Raw genomic sequence first — 20,998 nt, forward strand, 5'->3', positions numbered from 1 at the left:
TGAAAGACTGACAATTTATTGATTGACTGACTGACTGATTGAGTGAGTGACTAATTTATCAACTGACTGACTGTAGGGAATCTACTAATAACAAAAGGAGGATATGGAGAAAAATATAAAAGATGTGGAAACTTCTGTATTGGAGCCATATCTGTGTTTGTGTATTTTCTGCTTACAGACAGATGCTCTGATAAAGTTCTGTCAGCATATCCTTAAAATATGCTTATGTGTTTGTGTGTGTGTGTGTGTTTGTGTGTGTGTGTGTGTGTGTGTACAGGTGTGTGCAAACTCCTATCAGCCTCTGCAAAATCATCACATTCATCCCACAGCGGGCGAGTATGGAATGAGAAGATGATATGAAAGGAGAGAGAGGTTGAAAGGAGGAGGGGGAAAACAGCATAACAGTCACCCATGTGTGAGTGAGAGAAAAGGTGGAGAAGAGGACTAGGTAGCATGGAAAGAAAGAGAAAGTCTACACAGACATTAGTGTACACTGAGACGAACGCAATGTGAAACACCTTGATAGCTGAAGAATCAAACGGAGAAGCCCTCGTTATTTCCAGCCATTAATAACACACCTTGTTAGAGGAAGAAGCTGTCTCCTGATAATCACTGAGTGCTAAGAAGCATGACTGAAAGCCTCACACTCACAAACACACACCTCACCTTGACAATACACCACTCATGCATCCATGCATGCACGCATATCCCATACACATTGCTCATTATCTGGCTTTCGGTTTGTTTTTGTTTTGTTTCGCTTGTGGTGTGTTTCTTCTCAATTGTTTGCTTTGATGCAAGACATATTTAATAAGACCCACAAATCTCAGCACAATTTTTTTTTTTTGTCTCCTGTGGGTTTTATCGTATATTTCACAGCATTTTATGACCACATATTAACACTGCATCAGTAAATTAATAGCAAAAACTACATTAAAATTAACTGAAGAGAACTTAACTAAGGCAAAACTCTGCTCAAACGCCACATTAGCCAAAGAAAATCTGGTTTCTTTCCTGCATCCTGTGACTATGATACCCAGAGCTTGCAAGAAGCATATTGATGAATTATAGATTAAATGTCAATGCAAGATTTAACATTTTAAAAGCTCAATCTTTTGATGTGCTCATTACCCTGATGAGGACATTATTTGTTTAAATATTGGGTTTTAATCACCACTAAATATACAATCAATCTCTTAAGGGCACATTTATATTTTAAGTATTGATAAATGATTGATCTGAATTGTTAGAATGTAAACAGCTGCACAAAAAAAGCCTCATCAATCTCGAAATTGTAATGCAACCAGAGGCCAAGTCAGGGACATCATGTAGCAGTTATTCCTGTAACCTCAGAATTATCTTATGGTAGTTGCAGAAAGACAAAAGAAATGAGAAGTGAAAGCTGAAGAGCAAATTAAGATGGATTTTTCATGAGTGGGTGGTGACCCGCTCCACTCTTAGGTCCTACTGTGACTTACACAGCAGCTCCACAATGTTGGAATGCCATATCTCCTCTGCTCTAACATCTGCTCTCTATGTCACTGAAATGTGAGCTTCACCTGGAACATGTCCTCGAGGAGAGAAACAAGCCCTGTGTTGATCACTGCACAGTCTAATAAACCTGTATTACACAACTCCTCCAATATAGCCGTCTTCACCTGGGAGGCAGAGCTGGTAATGTATTCCTGTGCTGCATTCCCTCATGTGTCGCTAACCCCCACTGAGCAAGGCGTGCTTCATCAGGGCCATAATGGCTGATTTGATTTAAAGAGATCCAATTACCCTCAACAATAGAGTGATTTGATTGTTTACTGACGGAGAAGGGAGAGTGTTATTGAAGTAAAATTGGAGGTAATTGTCTCAGGGTGATGCGAGGAAAGATGAAACAGTTTGATTGGTTGTGGCGTCCGACCGTCTGAGAATAAAGGATGCTTAATACACAGTTATCAGTGACTGGGTTGGGGTCTATGAGGTGGGCTGCTTGCTAGTATCAAAAGCTTCAGGCTATGTTATGTTTGTAAAGCATCTCTGGCTTGTCTGAGCTCTGTACTGAATAGCACCTAATACATATAAGGTAGTTTAGCTCGCAGCCATGAAATCAGTTTTGAGTTGTAAGAATAGAAACTGAGAATGTGATAAACGATGGACCAATTTGATTACCTACAGGCCAGTGAACAGAACATTCATGTGTATAATTAAAACTGATACATAAATTGGTAATTTGTGTATCAAATAATTACATTTGAAAACATAGACATGTGTTTTTTAACCCTGTGTGTAAACTCTATATTTTTCTCTGAACAGGTGAAGCTTGTAGTTTAAAATGTGGTCACCTCAATGTTTTGATTTGACATCAGTGAGCATAGACTGACAGCTAAATTTCAAATGTGGCATAATTATGGGGTGCCATACCTGCTATCAAAATATTCAGCGACAAAACCAGTGTCTTTAGTGTCCTCCGTGTGATTGGAGTCAGCCTCCCAGGTGTGATTTCATTAGCAGTGTGTCACATCGTCGACAGGGGGCGCCAGATTCAAAGCAACAGGGTGTTGATCTGTGCTCTGTGGGACAATTCCTCTAACGAAAACATGGAGGCATTTTTATGGTCCTTGGGTGTCAGCCTCTAAAGCTTAAACTGACTGTAAGTCTCTACTAAAATTGCACCAACAAACTAGCTGCAGATATTGTCAAACATCAATATTGTCACTCTGGGAGCTGGGAGGGGGATTTTTATTGAATTCAATTTTACTCATTTCCCCTTTACTATAATCCAAATTGTAAAAAAAAATAATACAGCATTCTAATCAGTTCTGGATTATGAGCTCTTCTGGAAATCAGCCACAAACATATGAAAACATCTATTACAGACACACACACACACACACACGCACAGACACACACACACACACACACACACACACACACACACACACCCTGCAGTCACCAATTACCAACATCTTCAGATCCTCATCAAGCTAAAATAGATAGGAATAACCTCCAAAGAGAGACTGATTCCCCACCACAAAGTGAGGTGTATTCCTTTCAACTTATGAATAAATAAATATAGAAATAAATAAATAAAATGAACTGCGCAGGAGGCTACAGACAGATGAAACACAGCAGGTTTAAAGAGGTCAGAAATGGAGGTAAATTGGAAAGTGGCATGCCGTCGCTTTCCCCGTTCTAAAATATTCTGCCTTCCTGTGTTTGGTGCTTTTCACACCAGTTATATCTCACCCTCTGTGTCTCTCTTTGATGTCTGTGGGTGACAGGTTTACAGCGTAAACTGCAGAGGAGGGAGAGAGGGAGAGAGAGGGAGGAAATGCGGGGATGTTTTTTCCCCTGTGAGGAACCTGTGGCTTCATTAAAGATCGGCTTCATGCATGAAAAATGTGCCTGCTAGGGGAGATGTATAGATTCACGCTTGCAATCCCACTGTATGCACACACACAGACTCACAGTGACAGAAAATTGATAATTACTTTTGTGACGGTTAAATAAAGTCACACTGTGCAAGTTGTCAACTGTGATCAGCTGAGTTGTCATAAGTGAAGACATTTTGATACTCTCTTGAATAAAAATTATGAGGGCACAACTCATTTACATAAGTTGTTACTCCTGAGCAACATTTAACGTGGCTGTGCTCCTCCCAAGATCACGTCAGATGCAGGAGGGACAGCTGTAATGTCGAAAAAAAAAAATCTCATCATCTCATGACAGCACTTTCTTTTTATTGTTCTCTATGTCTATTTCTGTCTGTCATGCTCTCAGTCTGGCACAGTGGAGCAGAGGATGGAGAATGCCAGAGAGAACAAAGTGTGCTGATAAAAGACATGCCAGACCCTCACACACAAGAGATTCATCCTGAAGGCGACACAGAAATTTCATAAAGTACTGCTGCAACAGGGACATAGAAGTGTGTGTCAACTTGGTGTGAGTCTGTGGATACGGCCACACTGTCTTCAGCTCTCCAGCCTTCAAAGTTTTTTTATTCTTACCAATGTGAAGTCTACTAACAGAAGAGATGGCAAAATATTGAAAAGTTGACACGGATGAGGAAAACTGGACACTCTCCAATTCTGTAATCTTGCAATATACTACATCATCTGTGTGTGTGTGTGTGTGTGTGTGTGTGTGTGTGTGTGTGTGTGTGTGTGTGTGTGTGTGTGTGTGGATAAAATGTTTAGATCAAAGGCCTAAACCTGTGAAGCTTCTGCAGCTTATTTGCATGAGCACATAACAGTGCCTGACCTCTAATAACCACGCATTCTCACATACACACACACACACACACACATTTGCAATCATGCATTTAGTAACATCCCTGTGGTGCACATCTTTGGTTTCCACAGTAACACTCCCCAGCACTGATGTCATCAATGCGAGACACAAAGAGCGAGAGATTGCGGGAAAGGGAAGGGAAGGTGCGGCGTTATGAGCTCATGTCTGAAATGGCAGAGAGAAGGAGACAGAGAAAGAGGAGTGGGTGTGGAATAAAGGGATGATAGGTGGAGGTATAGTATTCATGTTGTAGACAGGAAGGTGGGCAGAGAGTGGTAAAGTGAAAATGAGGGGAGGAGAGTGGAAGGGGTGGATAAAAGTCAATAAGAGGTGGGGTGTGACAAGAGAACAAAGACAAAGAGTAATTTTCTGTTCTTATCCTTGTCACTTTTATCGCCAATTTACCTTCTTATCAGGTTTAATGGCTCTGCTGTGATTTTCACATATATTCATGATTATATAGATGGAAGTTGTGCTTTTTTTGACTAAACATCAGAAATCTTTTTTTTAGTACAAAAAAAGAGTGGAGTATATTGTAGGGGATCTCCTGCAACCAGTAAGCAATCTGTACAATCAAATAAATGTGTTATCAGTAGGGGTTTCCATCTCTATCCCTGAGGCTGATGTAATATGCATTGCCATGTTTCCATGCATTAAAGATACATATGAAGCAGCTACCATGGAGATATGAAACGTTTCAACTCTATTGCGATCCATGTGATTTAACACAATTTGATTCAACACAATGCAATTCCATGTACATTCCCTCATACAGAGAGTTTGATTTGGTTTCTTAAGCATATAGCAAATCATAAATTAACTAAAAAAAAAAAAAGTTCCATTTTTACTTTACTTCTTTTGTACTGCAACTCATTTAAATACTGTTTCTTTTTTACCTCTCAAAACACACTTGTGTCTTTTCACAAGTCCCTTCCAGTTGCATGCATACACTCAGTGACCCAGACAGTCAAAATAGTTTAATAATCCACTTTCCAGAAGAAGAATTATATGGAAGCACACTAGTTAGCTGTAGCATGGTAGTGTGTTTGAGGAACAATCTAAATATCAAAATTATTGGTAACATTTCTAAATAATAAAGGCAGAGGGCCTTTACTAATTATGTATAAATTAATCAGATTTTACAGATGCAAAAATGCAACCATGCATTGCGAATTCATCCCAAATTGTATCCGGTCGACACTTTCTTGCAATTGCATCATAAATGCTGGTGTGCTGATTCGAATCGGTGAATCTCCCCGTCTCTAGTTATCAGTATTCTGCAGGTGCTTTCAAACAGAGCTGCGGAGCTTCTACACATATCCAACATGAGAGCTTCCCGATCAAACTTGGGCATGCACCAAAACAAGCGTCCCCTGATTCACATGAAAGAGGTGGTCTTCAGCAAGTAAACCATGGAGAGCTTTGTTTGATGTTGGAGGTCAATTACTGTAGCCTGAACTGTGAAAGGAAGCCAGCAAATCTGGTATTTAGAAGCTGACTAATTTTGTTGATATCTTCGTATAGTATCTCTGAGTCCAACTATAACATGTTTTGTGATAATTGTTAATAATCCTAAACATTCTGAATGCCTCCTAAAAATTAATTTGTATATTGACAGATAATCAAACACTATTAGCATGTTAGGATTACAAACTTTTAGAACATTCAATATGCTTTAATAGATGTATGAAAAGTGTAACTCAAAAAGTTTTGCATAAACAGTTTCACATTGAACTTTGTATTATATACATCACATATCTAATATAATCCCCAGTACAGGTTTTTGTTTTAGGAATTCATATTTGGAATTGAAATTAATCCCTTACTGCAAAATACAGAAACCCAATTAAATTTAGCATTTAGAGTCTCTAAATACAAAAACACATTAAATTGATTCATTGTCTTAAATAAATATGGATTGGATTCATCCTTTTTTCATTAAACAGTAACTTTCTTTTAGATTTGATTGCAGACACAGCATGTGTTTATAAAAACCTTTGGTAAATGGCTGCTGTATTTGAAATAATAGAGTGTCTTTTTGGCATTCAAGTGCCGTTCCCAATTCATGTGTGTCAAATTACCATCTGTAAGTAAATAGGGAAGAATTGCACAGACAGACGGTGAAGCAGTGAATGGGACTCATTCATTGCTGCACAGGCGTACAGTACATTATGCAAATCAAAAACTATGAAGGAGGTGAAATCAGGAGAGAGACAAAAACATTGACAGATGAGAAGAATGATTCTCAGTGACATCAATATGCCACTAAATCATATTACAGAGGGATTAGAATATAAGCATATATATGTGGTTAGGTCTTAAGCTGTCACTGCTCTCTCTTCTTATTCTCTACTGTTTCATCGTCCACAGCCTGAATTGGCCTCTTGCTCCTTTATTTCATCCATCCTTCTCTAGCCTTGTGTCTCTCTTGCTCCTTCCCTCTTGCTTGTCTCACTGCCATCCAATCATGCAGCACGTTGCAGAGGGTCTGACACTGAGGTTATTGTGTGCGAAAGATGATTCTCATCTCCACTCACTTGGCTGAGCTTTCATGCAAACAACTATTCCCCTACAGTGATGCTGCCAAACCTACCGGCACTAACAGTTTGTGACACACTATCGTATGAGTTTTAAAAGAAGATTTGGTTTTTTGCTTTTCAGACAGAGGGATTTTCTTTAGATTAGCCATGCAAAAGGATATTATAATTAGGTGAAACATAGATCTGACAAGGACCCACAAACTGCTCTGTAAAATCTATTTGTCACTGTGGGTTAAACTGTTGTTTTTTTTTCCAGAAATGCATGGTGTAGAAAAAGGTGTTTGACTCAGAGGTTAGAGTCACTCTGCTGGATATAGCTTGTGAACATGGGCCAAATGGGGCTTGTCTCTTAGGAGTGCCTGGCCTCTACCTCTTTCCTGTCGACACATATCAACTCACACCTTGCCAAGAGCAAAGGCTCATCCCTGACTGATCCCTTTCACTTTTCTCCCTTCCTCTCTCCATTTTTTTCTCTGCATCTCTGAGCCATTCTATCTTTCTGTGTCCCTGTGTGCCATTACCTCTGCCTGTCGCTTTTTGCTTTACAATTTAGCCGTCTCACAGTTTGGAAGAGAAGCTGATTTGTGATCATTCATTCCACTCATACTGATACTGAAAAATATTTAAATAATATTGGTTGTCTATCTAAACAGAGCAGGGTTGCCATCGCTGTATTTTTGGGTACATTAAACCATTTTAATATTAAAAAGTATTTCAAGTACTGTTAAAGATTTACTATTAAAGCCTGTTCCAGACCTAACAGGCAGGGTCCAGCTGGTATAGAAAAACTGAAAAACCCAAACAGCATGAGTTCATATAAAACCATGGGTAGCCACTTTCCGCCCAGTTTAAAATGGTGACACAATTCTTAAATAAATAAATGACATGTGAAGAGACTCTTATAAATGTCTGGCTGTTGAAAAATTGACAGTTTAGTAGTATTTCTGACACTCAACACTCAAAAGGCTTGAGGGATCTTTGTTTAAGAAGACAGTAATCCACATTTCTAAATATATCAGCTATACCGGACTGGTGACTTTCAATAATAACTTTAATTAAATGACCATCTTAATCTCTGAACAATATTTTTCATGTACCTCTGTTTTCTGGCACTGTTGTACCTATTTTTTCATCAATCTGCCAAACTATCCCCAATGGTACCACAGTGACTACAGGAGAATAATGATCTGCAATGCCTCTCATTCTCTCTATCGCTATTACATATCTTATTTTGCTTCCATCACCCTGTCTCTGTCTTATTGTGTCTTCATAAGCCTAAAAAATACCACTGAGGGCTTATCACATGCAGGATTCAAATCATGTTACTCCACAACTGAATAAGTCAAGCATGTATTCAAATGAAAATGCCCAACAAATGTGAATTGATTTTCCCTGTAAAATTGCAAGTAATTACATTATTCAATCAGCCTGCGTGTTTTGCTTTTCTCTCCATCAAGTGCATATTCACTACAGGGGCGAATCTCTTTCTGTAACTCTCCCCTTTATCTTTCTCTTCTTGGAAAGCTAATGGCTATAAAAGACTAAAAGTAAAATGGACCAATTACCGCTAATATTCGAATCAATTAGCAAACATTTTAATGATTTTCTGAGCAAAACACACACCGTTCTCATTGTAGAAGGTCAAATGGAAGAATTGGTTAAATCCTTTCAGAATGTGGACTGTTTTATTCAAATTAATACTTCATTTTGACAATATAAGAGCAAATGGCTCAGTAAGGCTTTATTTAAAGGGAGCTGAAACAGCATTTTGGCCATGCAATACTATGTTACTCTAATAAAACCAATCATATTATACATTACACATTATTAAACTCTACAGTGCCTGGCTGGCTGCGGGGGTAACATTTACACACTGCAGTAACAATTCTCTTTGAGTTGATATGTACAGTATCAATGCTTTCCAGTTTGATCCAGTACTAATTAGAGAAAAACAACAACACATCTTGCAGTGGCTGTGACTGTAATTACATTTGAATGATTTCTGCTTCCATATTCTATCAACTAAAATCTGCAAGTTTGCAAGCTGTAACACTCACATTTACATTCACATTTGGAAATCAAACTGTGGAATCAAACCACCTGATACTGAGTATACGAACGGTTTTTGGAGGTTTACCAATTTTTTTCTAACAAATTTAAAATATCCTTTATCGATAGTAGAAATCCTCATAAACTCTATTATGATGATAAATTATCTATATATTTATTTTCTGTTATCTATGGCTGCTTTTATAGCTTGAAAGTGGAGCATTTCAGAAATATTGGAATAGGCCTAACAGGCAGATGTAAGTATGTATGTAGGTGAAAAGGAATAGATCAATGTACTTGTAACTTTCTATGTATCTGACTTCCTGATAAACTGCAGGTGTGGAAAGAAAAAAAGAAAAACAAAACGAAACAAAACAAAAAAACAAAATTCAAGACCAACTGATAAGCGTCTTTGTGTGAAGGCTTCAATTATCCTGTAATCCGCCGCCGAGCGCCAGCCAGACCATCACAGTATGGGCGTGTTGAGCTTTGCCGGCGGCATTCCTTGTCATTTTTACACCACTCCAGCAAAACCCAGAGAGGCTCCAGACTCCCCTTGCCTGAGACTGAGGGTAGCCGGGTTGCTATAGAAACCACTGAGCTCACTAGGAAGCCGCGATAATCATAGATACCAAAGACAGAGATGGGTGATGTCACACATGCACACACACACAAGCAACCATATCAATTAATGTGTTTATACAGATGCAGCCATGGGGAGAGAAAGTGATAACACACACACACACACACACACACACACACACACACAAATACACAGTGATATAAAAATGTCCTAATGTATTAATGTGTTACCTAGTGATCCCCTGTCCCTAGATATGGTAATGCTGCCAGTCTGTAAGCCTGACTAAGGCTCACTCATTACTACCTTGTGCTTTCCAAAGCTCAATTCAAGCCTTTGATCTGATCACCTCCTCCTTTATCTCACTCCTGCTCTACCTCTTTCTCCAGCTTCTCATTTTTAAATACATATCAGCTGCCTGTTTATTTCCTTAGTCAGTCCTTAGTCTTTCTTTCCATATTAGCCTGAATCGTTCAGACATCAACAAACACACCTTAATTACATTATTATGTGAATTGATTTTACTCAACAATTGTGTAGTAATAGTCTCCCCATCCATGATACTTCCTCTGTCATAATGTGGCAATGTATGGCAGCTTTAGAGCTTTAGTTGCTACTTGTCTGTTTATATAGACTTGATACTAGATTGCGTTTATTAGTTAACTGTCTTAATTAATAACATTATTTAATGGGTCAAATTCAGCACAGCAGTACCATAATTCTTCATCAGGTTAACATGGTAGGCCAGGCTGGGTGAGCAATCAACATCATGTTACCTCTAAAAGACAGAGGTGACTTCTACTTCTACAGTACTTGTAATTGGTGCAACTGACTACAAGCTCTTGACCCAGGTGTTACATCAGATGAATACAAGTGCCTGACTCCCGTACTCTAAATGACACATCATGACAGGAACAGACCACAGTAGAACAACTACAAGAGAATGCAATTAGTGATGAAAATGGGCTTCAGGTTGAACTTCGCAAACAAAGAACACAGTTTTTGAACATAATAGTGTAAGAGTGTATTAGAAAGGCTAGTAATCCATGCAAGTTTGAAGATATTTCAAAGTCTTCATCATTACTCACCTATGAGCTCCTTGTTCCTGATGTCCAGGGCCATGTTTCTCAGAGCGGTCGCCACTGCACACACCACCTTGTCGTTGTCTATCCTCAGTAACTCCACCAGGATGGGAAGGCCTTTCTCCTTACGGACAGCAGCCCGGATATACACTGACCACTGACAGGGAAAGCAGGGGGGAAGATCTTAATTTTGTACTTTGGTCCATTGTTCCAAACAGTTTACTTCCGACATCTTTATAAAAGATCTGTGCTTTATGTTATTGATTTCCCCTCCAAACACTCAATTTAATATCACTATTTTTCCTTCTTTTCTCTCTCTGTTCCCGTGTGATTTTACATACATGCCTGTATTCCAGAATGAGAGGTGTGACGTGTAATGTCAGTAATCCTGCCATACTTTTACATAGATGCTGCTCCGGCAGTGTGACTACTACAATGCTGGCTTAATGGCAGGACAACAAATGCCCCCCGTTCCATTGTTGCACTTTTTATAATGGTGAGGTGGAAAAATAGTGGAACAGTCCCACCTTGAACAGGCTGTATAAGAAGGGGCTATAGACTCACTGTGAATCAAGTGGAAGCGGTATAAAAAAACAGAAGAGACAGACAATGGGCGAGGTCGAGTGGGATATATTGTATTCAAGGGCAATAAGAGAGAGACTGAGGCATTACACTGACTCACAAGTGATACACTGTAAGAGGGAGAATTATATGAACCAGATAGAAGAGTTTTGAGCTAGGGGACCACTCTATCCTCCCTCAATAACTATAAAGACACACTTAAATAGTCTAGTCGACCCTAAAAGGCTCAAGTGGTGCCGCCTTGTGGGTCAACTGTAGAAGACTGGGGATGTGCTGAACTGCACCCAAGAATGGATATCAGTAAGCGATGTGTGAAGCAGAAAGTTAGTGTAAAAAAGAATAATCCACCTTTCAAATGCTCATTGAAGTTTTTTTTCTTTTTTTTCTAGAGACCAAAATGGGAAAACTATGCTTCAAATAATAATTTCAGGAAATAATTCACCCCAGGGAAATCATCATATGTCTTAGCCAAGAGCTTAGTGAGCAGAGCGTAGAGTGTGCCAGCAGTACGCCAACACATCTTCTTCAGAAACTGTTAGCAGTACTATTCTCAGCCAGGAGAGGTAGCTTCCTTAGACGAGACACAACAAAGCACACACACGCATACGCGCACACACACACACACACACACACACACACACACACACACACACACACCCACACACACACACACCCACACACTCACACACACACACGGGCATACAGCAAGACCCTAAAATAGAAAATGTGATTTCCTGAGGACCACCTGCCCCCCATTTCCATCTCCTCCCTTGTCTTACTGTAGCCTCCTCTTGCATCTCTCTGTTGCTCTGTCTCTCTGTCAGTTCCTCTTCCAATGGAAATACTCACAAAAACCAAAATCAGATACACACACCTCCCACACACATCTACAGGACCACAGGGACATGCCTCTCCACCATAGTGCAATCTCCTGTCTATCACTGCCTCTCGAGTTCAAGTTTTCACAAACAGCAAAATTAACATTACCTCCTGACGTCATTTTGTGACCACGCTAAAAATGTTCTTCAACATTGCGACCGATAGCGTATTTGCAACCTACAATGTCAGATGCAGTTTTATCATTTCAAGGTCATTTAAAGGTTACGCCCTCATACTTTCTGCTTTTTACCCTTATATCCATCTCCCTCAAGGCTAGAGCTGCCCTTAACAATACTATCCAATATGACTGCATGACTCACACATTATTACGATCTAGCTGCTCCCATCAGTCGGCTGTTGTTAAACCCTGGCTGTACTCCCTGGTGTGTTCAGGCTCAGAGCCTTTACATTATTACAGTAACTGCATTGCTACTAAGCAGTATTTTAAACTATAAAACATATAAAAACATGGGCGTGCACTCGTAATATTAAGTCAGCAGGATGGAGTAGCGAGCAAATAGACAATTTTTCCAATCGATTATGTCTTTGAGTTGTTTATCCTGTGTGCTGTGGCCTATGGTTTAAAAAAGAAAGACTGAATGAAGAGAAAGTACTTGTTTGCACACACCAAACATCTTTAGTGTCCTTATTGATATGTAACTCTTTGTTAAAATATAAATGGATATTTGTCTGCTATAAAAGTACATGTATTACAGGTCATTCAGACTTTGTTAGTACATTACTTTTCAACAAACAGAAGCCAAATCAGCACTATGTTAATGGACTGTTGATGAAGGCAGTAGAGAGAGAGGACAGATTTTACATAATACTTGTTCATCATATAGGTAGTGTACACATAATCAGTTTTAGTACACATTTAAGTGGTTTGTCCTACAATGTGAGTAAACAGTTTTATCTGTGGTTTATCTGTACAAAGATTTGTGTTCACTGTGCGCTTCTCCATTCACTGCACGGCTGGGTAAGGACAGGTTTTTGATGAATCCCTTCCTTTCACAATAATCGACAATGAAATGGGGAGAAACATGCATACATTTACACTTTTCGTTGTTTACTCGATGCTCTATTCAAAGTGAAGTTCAGCAACTGCAAGAACAGTGTCAGCTCAAATTCTACATCACCAGCATTTTGGTCATACACTCGACAGTCAAAACAGCAGCGCAGGCCTGAATTCTGGAACTGACAAACAATTTGTCATAGCACTTTGTAACTTTGGCTTAAAAATAGTTGCAGAGATATTTATTATGATATTTATGTGTGACAGAGACAATTTGAGCACAGAAATAAGAAGGTGCAGAGTTTTGGAAACAATTTAAACTTAGCGGTTACCTTCCAGCTGCCTGCAGCCAGGTTCTGCAGAGCCCCGGCTGCTCCCTCCAGGGTGTCAGGATTTGAGCATTCAGACAGCAGGGTGAGGTAGGGCTTCACAATAGTGGGGTGCCACAGCATCTGAACCCCTTTGGGGGGTTCCGCTGTGTCTGGAAAGGGACCCACGCCATCCCACTGTGAGAAAGAAAAGAAGAATGGAACAGATTTCTTTTTTATTCATGAAAAGATAGTTGTATGAAAACTGTAAACCCTTTTCTGACAATATTATGTCTTGAATTCAACTTTGTACTTTTGAAGAGAGGAGAACAATTTTCATTCAGTTTTCTACTTTTCCCCATCTGCTTTTTGGATTTAATGTGATTTCAATGGGACTTTACTGATCACACATCAGTCTTTTACCACCAACCAAGGCAATTGAAATATAGAAATCTGTGGATGAGTATAATGTATATTCTCATATGTGTAAGTGCATGAAAGCATACTACATCTCAAAGTACCTCTAAGTAAATCACTCCCTGTTACCGTGTTTAGCAGGCGAGAATGAAGATGGAGGGGAGTGGTGGGAAAGGGCAAAAGATAGGGGAAAAAAAGAGATGAATTTTAACAGAGACTATGAGAGAACATTTTACTCCTCCTCTTGCTTTGAGCAATAAAACTAAAGCTCTACACCTCTCTTCCCTTTTACCTCCTTCCCCTCCTTCACTACAATAGAGTCCCTTGATGTTGAAATCTCTTTGTTGAGTGACATGCCCACACTTCTTTCATGCAGTCATGAACCCACAACTATATCTCTTTCCCTCCCTGCTCTTTTATTTGTATTTATTTCTTGTCTTTTCTTTGCTTCTTGTCATTTATATCTTACCCCTCGTTTCCCTCCTTCTTCCTTGCTCTCCTCTAATTCTCCCTATTCACCCCTCTCTCCCTATTTTCTTATTCTATTTCAATCCTTCTCTCTCCAGTTTGCAGTTTTTCCTCTCCCTATCGACCTTCTCGGTTTCGCTCTACTGCCTTTCCTCCCCACCTCCCCTTGTCTCAAGGTAAACTAGGCTAGTGTGTGTCTTGAGAGAGGTGCTGCAGAGTGTGTTTGTGTGCGTGCGCAAGTGTGTGCATGTTTTTATCTATACATAGATTCTCTGATCACAAAATCAAAGGCTTCTTATAGTTTGAAGTGTGTAGAGGAGCTACAACAAGAGACTAACCCTAACTAACACTTTCATAATATTTTCTGTTGCCTAGAGACATCCTACAGAAATAAAAATGTATGTTATTTTTGTGTTTTTAAATCTTGAGAGATTAAGTTTCTCAAACACGTTCAAATATTTTAGTTTGTTTGAAACGTATGTTCATGTAGCCTTATTTTTTTCAAGGAATATTCCATATTATCTTTTTAATCAATGCATTTGTATACACTATATGTATGGTTGTAGTTCCTAAAATACTAAAACTGAAATATTTAAAGTACTGTGGTTGGAGGTGCTCTCCAAACTCTGCTATATTGCTATGGAGAAATAGATCAGGTAACTATACCTGTCCTATTTGACAATGGGAGGAAAGTAACCAATGAAGGAAGAAATACTGAAATTGTATATAAGCAAAAGTACTTACTGTAAGTACTGGCTGCAAAATGTACTTAAAGTATCAAAGTTACAGTATTCATACAAACAGTCTGCATTTAGAGTGTTACATTTATCACAAATAAACTACTGGAACATTAATACTGAATTATTGACATATACACGCAAGCAGCATTTTAAAGTTGTCAATATGAAGCTAATCTTAACAATTATACTTGACATTTTATACTGTCGGGTGGTCGAACTACAACAAGGATATTTTATAATTATTTTACAAGTATGATCCCATGTTTATGTGTATAAAATATTGATCTGAAAAGTGGCTATGCAATATAAATACAATACATATCAGTGAAGTACAAATGGAGTAAAAAAAGGCGGAGTAAGTGGAGTAAAAGTACAAAGTAGCATAAAATGGAAATACTAAATGAATAATAATCCTGCCATTTAAAGTAACTAATAAGCACTCACATTCAAGTTATTTGGTCAGACTATTAATTAAACAAGGATGAACTCTACATGCCCTTCCATTTTTACTGTAGTTGTAGATTAACGATGTAAAATGCTACATATTTCAGCTTTGAAAGACACTTGAAAAATACTTTAATCTCATAAAAATGTCTCTCAAGAATTTTTAAAAGACAGCTGGATATATTCAAACAAAGTATAATTCTACATAATATCTCTGGTAGCATGAAAACTACTCTCTGTGTGTGTGTGTGCATATGTGTGTGCTCCAGTAGTCCATTAGGAGTGTTTAGGTCCAGTTCAGGCTCCCATGCTGCTCCTTGGCCTTGCTGTCTGAACCTCTAATAAATGATTAAGGAGACTACATTACAGTCTAACTGCCTGTGTCTCTCTCTTGCACTCTCTCTGTCTCTCTATCCATCTCTCTCTCCCTCTTGCCTGGTTTCCTCTCACATCATTTCCCTCTTTAAGTCCCTCGCTGCCTGTCTGTCTCCCCTCAGTTTATTGCCTGTCTTACTGTCTGTCTCTCAATGTGTACATAATATAGTTACTGGTCAGATTTGAGTTGTTGTATTGCATAAAGTGTTGCTCTGATTTGAGTTTTGTTATTTTCCACTGTTATTTTCTTAGGGATTTCTCTCTTGCTCTCTCTGACCGTGTCAGTCACTTGTAACCATGCATTACATCATTTCAAGTAGATAAACAATGCCCAAAGGGTGGCCCAGGCATCACATTAGCCTGGTGAGCTGACTGTCTGCACTCGATGATATAAAGCAAATTTGTAGCTTCAGGTTTAAGGTTCTGTTTCGGTCTCAAATTTTGCAGAACCAGTCGGATTCAGTTGGTTGGGTTTTACGGATGCATACAAAGGTTCATGTCTCAGTTTTGGGCCTGTGCAGAACTCTCATGTACACGTTATGTCGTCCAGTCAGGTGTGCTTTTGATTTTCTGAAAACATGACAAGTAGTCCAGAGTCTAGTCTAGTCCACCAACAGTACATATATCCTAATAGCCTAAAAAAATCATAGAGATGAGGAAATGGCTGGAGCAAGACAAAGACACTAGAAAAAACTCAAAATGATGAGGCTTTTGACCAAAGAGCCAGGGTTAAAAAGCATCAATTATATAAAGAGTGATAAAATACTGCAAAAAACTGGCTTATGAGCTGATATATTATAAAAGAAGCCAATGCTTTTCAACTCAGCTCTGTGATCTATGATTTTCATCCCATTCTCCATTATTTACCACACACGTCCCTGTTGAAGGGGAGGTTGCCTCAACTACTCACACTGTGTCCCTGCTTCATCATGAAAGCTGTCTTTCTCTACTTTTTGCATGTACACAGATTGGTGAAGTAAAACCTTGAATAAAAGCGGAACATAATGAATGCAGACCTTTCCATAAAGGGCATGGGCAGTCACTGAGTGTTTTGACATGAAAATGATATGATTCATATGCTATGGCCTTCATCATCAAATCTCAACCCAACTGAACACCTACGTATGGGAGATTTTGGACTTAATTGTTAAACAGTGTTTTCCTGCCATTACTGTCAAACCATCAAAAAAAGATTGCAAAAACACATCCTGTGTGTTTATTTCATCCATCTATATTTCTGTGATTTCCTTGCCCCTCACCCTCATCATCTCCTATCACCTCTGTCCTTACCTGTTCGGCACCCTTCTTTTTCTTCTTCTTCTTGCCCCAGCAGCCGGAGCTCTCTCCGTCGCGACCGTTGGCATCACAAAGCAGGCCATCCAGCTCCTCTAAACCCCCTTGCTGGCCGTGGGATGTCTCGGCAGCCAAACGATACGACAGGTTCCTCAGGATGCAAACACAGTTCTCTACAGTCTGCAAAAAAAACAGCGAGTCGAGAGTTATGAGAGATAAGAGATGAAGTAATGTGGGAGGAAAAGAGGATTGGGAGAATGAAGAAGAGTAGATGAAATACAGAGGAGAGATATAAATGAATAAAGTAAGAAAGTTGAGGTGGGAGGTTTGTGTTTGATGCCACTTAATCAAACATTGCGCTTGAGAACATAGCAAATTCAAAGTCAAAGCATGCTAATAAAAACTGCCTACTCTCACACTTTTACACTATTGGCCTTGCACCCACACCCACGAAACCAGACAAACAGAGAGAGCGGGAGACGTAGAAAGACGGAGAGAGAGAAGGCAGAAGGAAGATAATCTCATAGGTAATATGCCTCTGTATTTTGTTAGCTCTGACTTTGAAATGAGATTAGAAGGAACTCAGGTAAATGAGGAAAAATGACAAGCCCAATATATTGTATCACACCCCATTAAACACCGTGTTTAGAGGCGCACCCGCCAGCCGAGGAACCTGTGAGTGCGCGTGTGTCTGAATGAGAGAGGCAACGCATTGTGCAGTGCATGTCTATGTGTAAATGTGTACTTTCATGTGGGTGTGCGTGTTTAGTATCATTGAGAACGGGGAGTCATCGAGTCAACAGAGTGGGAATTAACAAAGACAAATCATCAATCTTCTCTCTGTCTGTCCGTTGGTTTACACAAAAACAACCAAGGAATGTAATTGAACAGCCTCAAGAGATGCAACAAACAAAACAATGTCTCACTCCAGCGAGCTGCAGTCATGTCTGAAATTCTATTCACATTCTATTACAGACTGATGTAGGCGAAGTTACATATTATTTACAATTTACTGTGACATTTCATATTTCGATCTGTTATTTCACGTTTATTCAGTACCCGAGTCTTTCCGGCTGCATGGTTCAGGGAATAAAAAGACAGTTGATTTTGCTTTTAAAATGATTACTCGGCACGTCTTGTCTCCAAAGGAAGGTCAGGTGTCAAGTTCAATAACAGAACAACCGCCATACAGCGGGAGGGATTTAGGGTCTTTATCAAAAACACACTTAAAATTGACTGCAGCACATCATTTTTACATTACACTTAGTGAATATTCTTCTGATCTTGTGCATTTCCGTCGAGGTTTGTTGTGGGGCTTTTTCTCCTATCTTTATTCAACAATGTAGTCTTTCAATTTGAGAGCATGATTCATTGATTTCATGTTCAGATTTTGTAATGCTTTCCCTTGAAACCCTGCCCTGCTTTGCACAGACCTGCACAGCAAGAAAATAAGCTGTTCTTTTATTACAAAAGTTGTATAAGAATGCAGGTGAAGCACATTTAATAATGCTCTGTAGGGTGGGAGTGACACCCTGTATGGCACACTCTAAGACGGGAGTGGGGGACATCTGTTGTCTGGGGCGTAGAAGAAATACAAAAAACATCTTTAGACAGCAATTACTTATTTTCTGAGATTAAAAAAAAGTAGACTAACATCCTTTCAGGTGGTCCCTTCCAGGTCAAGGTCAAGTTAAACATGCACGTCCAAGAAAAAAAACAGTTGATTCAGAATGTTGCGGTTTCCAAAAAAAAATCATTTTATTATTATTAGTATTCTTAAGTAAAAGGCAAGCCAGTATACCTAATCTATGGGGATGCTCTCACAGTGATGAAAAAGGCCAGTCTCAAGCATTATCAGAGATCGAATCATGCTAAACTGGAGGAGTTGCAAGGACAAATGTATTTGGATAAAGTTAATGCTCGTCAGTGGAGTTTGGGGGCTGAACAAGCAGCTTTCACAAAACCACAATCTGACAGGTACAGTGTTCTGTGGTGAGTGAGTTAAAAGCTAAGAAGCTGAAATCTCATTCAGGAGGAGAATTTGTGACAGGGTGCCTTGTTGCCGCTGTAGAGTTCCTAGCATTCGACAAAATAAAACTGTTCCAAGTGTCAGTTTGTCTCAAAGAATAGTTGCAGGGTGAATTACTGATATGGCACAAGATATTGAAAAAGACACTGAAGGACAGCTTTTCACTCTGGCCTGCAATGTAACAAAAGACCTAAAAAATACTGCCAAAATGTTTGTGCTTGAGATAAGTGCCGAATTTGATAAGAGGAAGGAATCGCTGTTTGCAGGCCACAGCACTACCAAAGGTGAGAATTGGTTGGAGCAAGTTGTTTTAAATGAACAAATATGAACTACCATTTGAAAAGTTAAGTGGCTTCCCCACAGGTTATCCTGCACAAGGGAATAACTGCACTAGTCAAAAAATAAATGAGTCATCTCAGTCTTAATCCAAGTGATTTAGTTGTATGTCACCGTGAAGAGCCTGCATGCACATCCCCTGAAGCTAACAAATTTAATGACAACTGTCATTTCCATCATAAATGTGATCAAAAGCAGAGGGCTAAACAGCCACCAGTACAAAGAAGTACTAAGTGAGCTTGAATCAGAGCATAGGGATCTGGTTTACCATAGGGAGGTGCGATGGCTGAGTCATACAAATATGCTCACACAGTTTTAAAATTGTAGTACGGCAATTCATGGAGATGGAAAGACAACCTGTTGTGGAATTCAGTGGTAACAAATGGTTGTGTGATTTGGCCTTCACGGTGGACATTACCAAGTATATCTCAGAGCTGAATGTCAAGTTCCAAGGTCCCAACCAGCTCTCTGCTTTCACATGTGAAATCGGTTGAAAACGAAAGCTGTGGTAAGTAAAACTGGAAAGGGGTAACACACTGCATTTTCCTACAATGCAAGAACAAAAGCCTACTATACCATTTCAATATGCTAGTGAGTGTGCAAAACTCCTTCAGGCATTTGTCGAGAGGTTTAAGGACATGAAAAGTAAACAAAAGGAACTGAACGTATTTGCTACGCTGTTTAATGTGGAACCAGCTGATGTGCCTGACAACCTAAAACACAAAACCATTGAGCTGCAAAGCAAAGACTCAAAGCTAGGTAAAAACATCCTCCTTCTGCTTCTATAAACTTTAACTTTAAGGTCCTGAGCATTTTCCCATGCTAAGGAGGCATGCCCTGAAGTTTGCATCTCTGTTTAGGACAACATACCGCTGTGAGCACTTCTTCACAAAACTGACTCTTGTAAAGACTTGGTTCTACTCAAGACTGGCCCAGAACTGGAAAACCAGCTGGGATATCAAATACTTTGCAAACGAGTTCCAGGCATTGCATTAGAGGTTAATGTGAAATTTGACCACCAATAAAAAGCATGTCCATGTAACAGTTAAATTATTCCTATTAATATTAAAAAAGGATACATTTTACCTCAATCATTTATTTATGGTGCTTTGATAGAACAAAGGTTCCCCACCCCTGCTCTAAGAAGAAAAGGGAACATGCCCATAAGGAGGCACGGATCATTTCCATGGTCATCATTACACCTGGGATTCTATTGGTTGGGGGGGGGGGGCTTTAACAGGGACACAAACAATCTGACAGCAGACGTTTCATGAGTGCACAAAAGCCGCCTGAGTTTGAGGAGAAGGGCTGAAGCTGAAGCAGGAAATCTGTGCAAGCAACAATGTGTCCTAGTGCAAACATATAGTTGGAGAAGATCCAGAGAAAATCTGTGCGCGAGCAAGAGCTATTTGAGTGAGAAGGTAGGGTTTGAAGGAGAGCATTACACAATCTGAATGTGAAATCAATAAATGATGCTGTTTAATTGAAAGACCATGCTATTGAATAAAGACAGGAGAAAAACTAAGGCAGAAAGGAGAGACTATCTTAATGATTAGTTGAGGCGAAGGGAATTTCCGTGA

General features: G+C 39.4%; 1 protein-coding gene across 1 annotated transcript in view; it reads right to left on the reverse strand.

Moving 5' to 3' along the window:
• The window catches only part of ctnnd2a (catenin (cadherin-associated protein), delta 2a), a 215,672-nt gene that overhangs the window by 23,004 nt on the left and 171,670 nt on the right, over nt 1-20,998 (reverse strand). The window contains exons 16-18 of the mRNA XM_053342297.1: nt 17,051-17,233; nt 13,341-13,514; nt 10,539-10,689 (exon numbers count right to left, since the gene is read on the reverse strand). Of these exons, the coding sequence (XP_053198272.1) occupies nt 10,539-10,689; nt 13,341-13,514; nt 17,051-17,233 (508 nt within the window). The remainder of the gene's footprint in view (nt 1-10,538; nt 10,690-13,340; nt 13,515-17,050; nt 17,234-20,998) is intronic.

This window comes from Scomber japonicus, chromosome 21 (assembly GCF_027409825.1).
Source record: "Scomber japonicus isolate fScoJap1 chromosome 21, fScoJap1.pri, whole genome shotgun sequence".
NCBI classification, from domain to species: domain Eukaryota; kingdom Metazoa; phylum Chordata; class Actinopteri; order Scombriformes; family Scombridae; genus Scomber; species Scomber japonicus.